We start from the raw sequence: 6,075 nt of genomic DNA on the forward strand, positions 1-6,075 counted from the left end.
GTTGAAACTGCTCTTCTCAGGGTTTTTCTTCTGGCTGCTGGTCAAGTTCAGCCTCGGCCGGCACCTGCTGATTAAAGTAGGTGAACCCGCATCTTGGACCTCTCGAGGCCTACTTCATCATAACCATGCAGCTGTCTGATTGGACACACTGCTGATGGCCAGCGACCTCATTGGCTAAGGTCACACGCACCCACGGGGTTTTTTCACCCTCTCTCTCTACCCCTCTTTCTCTCAGTGCCCAGCATTCTTCTCCTGGGGTTTGTTCTCCAAAGCCGGGCCGACCCAGAAGCAGGTGGGTCCCTGTAGTGGTCGGGGTTCGGGTGTGTTAGCAGTACTTAGTGTTCAAATGAGCAGAAATGCTGTTGTGATGCTGAGGTGCCTTTCCCTCAGGCCAAAAATACTCAGGATTTCAGGAGCCAGAGAAAAATTTAAGCAATTCAAATATTGAATTCTCCTCTTCAAAATATAGATAATAAGATCCAAATATAAATTCTGATTTAGAGGACAGAAGTCCTTCTGTATTTTCATTGAGAACTTACTTTTTTACAAACACTGTTTGTGTGTTGGACCTGGGTTTCTTTTTGGGAGACTAAAAAACCTCCCTTTTTTACTTAGATGGAAGGCACAAGCTTCCGGATGACGTTTTACGGTGAAGGCTACACGAAAGGCCGCGACCCCAGCCAAGGGATGCCCGACGGCCGAATCACCACAGAGATCAGAGGAGCAGGTACTCTCTGTCTTTCTCTCTCCCTCTCCCTCTCTCCCTCCCTCTCTCTCTCCCTCTCTCTCTCCCTCTCCCCTCTCTCTCTCTCCCTCTCTCTCTCTCTCTCTCTCTCTCTCTCTCTCTCTCTCTCTCTCCTCCCTCCCTCTCTCCCTCCTCTCTCTCTCCCACACCACCTCCACACCTTTATCTCAAAGCTCTCACTCAAAGGTCATTTCCTTTGTGGGCATTGCTGACCCTGGTTACTGTCACTATGGTTTCCCTAGAGCCAGGCTATGTCGTCACCCCTGTCGTCATGGTGCAGGCGGCCATGACCTTCCTGAATGAGCTCCAGTCCCTTCCTGAGAGGTGAGTCCTGCAGCCCAGTCTGCCTCAGCAGTCTCACACTCAGAACATTCTCCATGGGTTCTTCAAAAAGTTCATTGTTTTATGCAGAACCCTAGGCATTGAGAGCCGAAAGAATGGCTCCATAACAGCTCTCCATGGCTGAAAAGGGATTTAATGAACAGCATCTCTTTGTAGAGCTTTTCAGTCTCAATTCAATTGTCCTTTTTTAGATTAACATCTAATGAAAAGATTTAGACTGGGCGCATATTCTGAGCGCTCGTCTTGGAATCTCTGCTAGCTGCAGATGTCTTCAATCACTCAGGCTCGCGTAGGCATCTGTCTCCCGAAGGCATGTTTCATTTAGACCTCAGTTTGGACTGGAACTGTCACGCGTTCATTTACTCAGAAAGCCGACTGGTACATGAAATGATGAAGACAACAAAGTGATGTAAAAAGACAGACCAGCTCCAGACCAGCTCCAGACCAGCTCCAGACACTCCGAGCAGAATCCCTCTCCCCTTCTCTACTAACTCATCGTTTCTGGGTCACATTTCCCCTACACATCAGAAGGACAGGTAATGGATGTAGGTAGCCAAATAGATGCTAATTAGACACCTTGATCAGCAAACACCACCGAGACAAAGACAGGTACATATTAAAAGCTGAGACAGGTGGCCAGGATGGAAATGGACGCAAACGAGCTTATTCAGATGCTTTGGAAAATTACTTACCTAGTTAGTCCTTGTTGAGCCGGGTGGCACATTGGGCGAGGACTAAAGATCTCCATTGGACTCTGTTGTTTGCCTTCTTCTCAATGGTGTTCCAGCTGTAACCTCTCTCCTTCATTTCACCTTTGATGGTTCGTCTCCAGGTTGTTTTGGGTCTCCCTCGTTTGCGTGTCCCTTCTGGGGTCCATCTCAGTGCTATTTTTGTGATGTCATCATGTGGCTCCCTAAGCACATGCCCCTAGCCATTCCCCTTTTGTCCAAGCACTCTGTTACGCTGTGGAGCTCACGATGTGTTATCTTCTTAGGCTTTGGGAAATTAAATATAATTAAATGCTCATACTAAAGGGATAGCCCCGGTCTTTGATTATGATAAAATAATTGACTAGCAATTGCAAGCATAGTCAAAACTCTTTTCTTCGGTGACTGCTCATAGTTGGAGTCATTTACCTGATGCTCCTCATTCTAGTGATAACTTTGGGGTCTTCAAAAAGCGTCTAAAGACTTATTTGTTTAACTTGTTTCTAACTAATACATTTTATGTACAGAGTCGCAGTTTGTATATGATTATGGTTATTGTTTTGATTCTGTTAATTCTATTTAGTCTAGTAATGTATATTTCTTTTATTTAGGCCATATGACTTTACTATAAACTGTTTATCTAATGTTAATATAATGTTTATTGATGTCATTGTAAGCAGCTTTGCACAAAAGCATCTGCTAAGAACCATAACCATAACCATAAACTTAAAACACTAGGGTTGCTAGAAACTATATTTCTTGGAGGGAAATGTTTTATTTATGAATAAATTATTATCTGCCATTGCTGTGTGTTTATTTTATGAACATTTGTCATTTATATGTAGTAACAGTTGTAGAAAAGCAATAAGCCACACAATGCTGTAAGTTCCAGTGACTTTAGAACAATTAATCAAATAAAAACCAGTTAACTGTGCAACTGTTAAGTTAATGCACTATCCCCAAACTAAATAGCTATATAAACTATAATAATGCATGTGTAAAGCATTTACATGCACTTGCCACTGTGCACCATCACAGAGCTTCCTATACCTCAGCAGCAGGCCCTGGGCCACTTCAAATGACTGAACCCAGGGAAGGACCGGAGCGCACAAAAAGCTTTTTGAGACTTTTAATTGGTGCAAACGACTAACGCTTAAACACAGTAAACACTTACCTATACCTATTCCTGTTCCTCACTCCTGATTAGGATCATGGGAATGCTCCTCTTTGCTGTTATATTCTGTCAGGACCATAATGTTTAATATATATATATATATATATATATATATATATATATATATATATATATATATATATATATATATATTTTATTATTATTATTATTATTATTATTATTAGTAGTAGTAGTAGTAGTAAGAAACATTATGGCCTCCGACTCTCTAGCTAGTGTGCCTCTGAAGGGTTAAGGCAAGATGTTTATCAATGGAACAGCTTGTATGTTCCTCTACACAGCACTTCACTAGCTCCTAGCCCAGCTCTTCACTAGCTCCTAGCCCAGCTCTTCACTAGCTCCTAGCCCAGCTCTTCACTAGCTCCTAGCCCAGCACTTCACTAGCTCCTAGCCCAGCATTCCAACACAGCCAGGTGTGAGGCCTGCAGTGGGGCTCTAGTGTAGCTCACTGTGTATGTACATTATTTTTGTGTGTGTTTGTGTGTGTGTGTGTGTGTGTGTGTGTGTGTGTGTGTGTGATCATTGGCTATATGGCTAACCTCTACGCTGTTGCCAGGGGTGGAGTCTTCACGCCCGGTGCTGCCTTTGCGAGGACGTCCCTCATCCAGCGTCTGCAGCGCCACGGCCTCAAGTTCACCGCCACAAACCAGCAGGGGGCGCCCTGAGTGGAGGGCCAGGCCCACGCTGCTCTGCTCTCTCCTGGCTCTTTTCCCCTCATCCCCTCATCCTCTCATCCTCCCTTCTCCAGTGTGTTTATTTCTCTCTCTCTGATCTTTTTGTACGTGTCAGGCATTTTATTCTCTAGAAGCATACCTGTCTTCTCACCACTGTTACAGCTTTTATAGCGATAGCATTTCTATGTCAGTTTGTCTTTACTTCACACCGAATGTAACTGCTTTCCTACTTTCGTAATTAAAGGCTTCGTCTGTGTGTGTGTGTGTGTGCATGTGTGTGTGTGTGTGTGTGTGTGTGCGTCGTGTTCCACCTGTACATAAACGTGTGTGTGTGTGTGTGTCCAAGGACAATACTGAGTGAACTGGCTGGCTATCTGTTTGCTGCCATAATTAGTCAGCTCCGCCAGGCTGTTGACATGTTTACTGTTAGCCTTTCCATCCTGACCGCATGCTCGTTACGACGAGGCTGAGTCTGAGCCTACAGCAGCTGAAATGTCAACATACAGTACTACCCTCTCATAACCCACAGCACAAACATTTAGCACTGAGGGAGAGCTAGTCTGTGGTCTTGGGTATGAGCGAATATGAGTTTTTGTGAAAGACTCGGATGTTTGGCAGAAAACCTGATTTTGTTTGTTTTGATTTTGATTTGTTTTACACAATAAGGATTTTTGAAATGAATTCATGCGTGTGACTTGAGCATGTTCTTGTGAGTTAGGCGTAGGATGTCAATATTTAGTTCAGGTTCCTGGTCTTGGTGTCACTAAGACCATGGATTCAGTGCCTGGGGAACTGAGGAGCTAAAGTGCTTTTTTATCTTATTAGGCTATCATCTTGGTCCTTTAAGTCAAGTTATACAATACATGCAAGCCAATGAATAAACCAAATGCAAAAATCTGATTGATGTGAGGACATCAATTGTAAACAGAAACCTCATCTTCTATAATAATGTGATAACAAATCAGTTATCATCATTTACAATCATTGAACCTGTTCCATGCTGTGTGCTGTGAATTCTAGTTGAATATTGTACTCTGGGAATTGCCCTGATGTCTTGGATTTATCTGATGTCTATTTTCCCTACAGTTTTAATAAAAGATCTCCATCAGCTGTATTAGTTTGTTTGACTTTGTCTTGGTAAACAACATAATCAGGGATTTATTCTGATGAATAACAGCTGACTATGGATCTGTGTTATTAGATATTATTTGTTTTTTGTTTTTCTTTTTACTTTTGTCTTTTTTTTTAAACAGAAATAAAGTTGCTTGGATATTGAGATGTGTTCTCACATATTTCTAGAACTGCTAAATACAGAATCCTTTATAGTATCCCAAGCCACAGAATGATACCTTATCCATCAAGTATCTATTAGCTGTGGTCCTCTTGCAGATCACAGTGAGTTGGATCAGCCTTAGTTCCATTCACTGTTAGACTGTGTGGTACATACATCTTTGCAAAGAATGCTAGGCGACACAGGGTAGAACTAGCCTTTTGTCAAAGAAGGTGGGGTAACTGACCAGTTCACACACAGTTCATTTGAACAGTGAGCACCAGTGTCTATTTAAACACACTTACATCTGGGGCTCATGGGTTGGATGATCATTTATCTCATCCTGTAAGAGTATGTGGGCCTTATCATATTTAGAAGAGAACAGCATTAACCAGTCATTTGTAACTGGATAGAAACATTACCATTAGGACATTAAGAGTTAACATGGTTCAGAAAAGGGGCTTTAGTGCAGATGTACAATATAAAAATATCATACATGGGTCTATAAATCTAACAGCCTATTATCTACAGATAATCATGTTATTACATTACTGTAAATATGGATAAAATTCTGCTCAGCAGTCCCGGACGTCATATCCCAATACAGGCTATAAATATAACATAGAGTGGACAAATTATGAGTATGATATTGAGTATTGAGTGTATAAGCTGTCACATAATGTCTTTATCTTGGTGCTGTAGGTGAAACTAAAGAACTGTGCTGTGTGCTACTCCTTAAGCATGAATACATTTTTGCAACTAACCACTAGATGGTGCTATGTCTCCTATGCGGCAGTGTTTTCTCAACACCCTGAGCTGGGATGGCAATGACAGTAGAGGTCATTCATTGTATGTGCAAGAATGCTGCAGACACTGGGTTTTGTGTGTGTGTGTTAATTAAGATGTCAGGTTTGGGTTGCTTCAGCCCATGTTGAGTAAGGAGAGAAAGAGACAGAGAGTGAGAGAGAGAAAGAGAGAGAGAGAGAGGAGGAGGAGAGTGAGGAGAGAGAGAGAGAGAGAGTGAGAGAGAGGGGGGCAGTGGAGGTCACTCAAGGCAATAGAGGGATGTTGTCCCTCTCCAAAAATATAGAGGTTGTCGAGCCCCATCAGGCATGAGGCGGCCTTGGTATGACTCAACCACTTAC

General features: G+C 42.6%; 1 protein-coding gene across 3 annotated transcripts in view; it reads left to right on the plus strand.

The window, feature by feature from the left end:
• The window catches only part of LOC125299843 (saccharopine dehydrogenase-like oxidoreductase), a 13,383-nt gene extending 8,615 nt beyond the window's left edge, over positions 1–4,768 (plus strand). For 2 of the 3 annotated variants that reach the window (XM_048251323.1, XM_048251325.1), the window contains 5 exons: positions 1–76; positions 236–292; positions 616–727; positions 988–1,069; positions 3,543–4,768. The exon at positions 1–76 is cut by the window's left edge and continues 44 nt beyond it. In XM_048251323.1, coding sequence (XP_048107280.1) covers positions 1–76; positions 236–292; positions 616–727; positions 988–1,069; positions 3,543–3,651 — 436 coding nt within the window. In that variant the 3' untranslated portion in view covers positions 3,652–4,768. The remainder of the gene's footprint in view (positions 77–235; positions 293–615; positions 728–987; positions 1,070–3,542) is intronic. The other variant, XM_048251324.1, reaches the window with a different exon arrangement.
• The last annotated feature ends 1,307 nt before the right edge of the window (positions 4,769–6,075 follow it).

Source organism: Alosa alosa, chromosome 8 (assembly GCF_017589495.1).
Source record: "Alosa alosa isolate M-15738 ecotype Scorff River chromosome 8, AALO_Geno_1.1, whole genome shotgun sequence".
NCBI lineage: Eukaryota > Metazoa > Chordata > Actinopteri > Clupeiformes > Clupeidae > Alosa > Alosa alosa.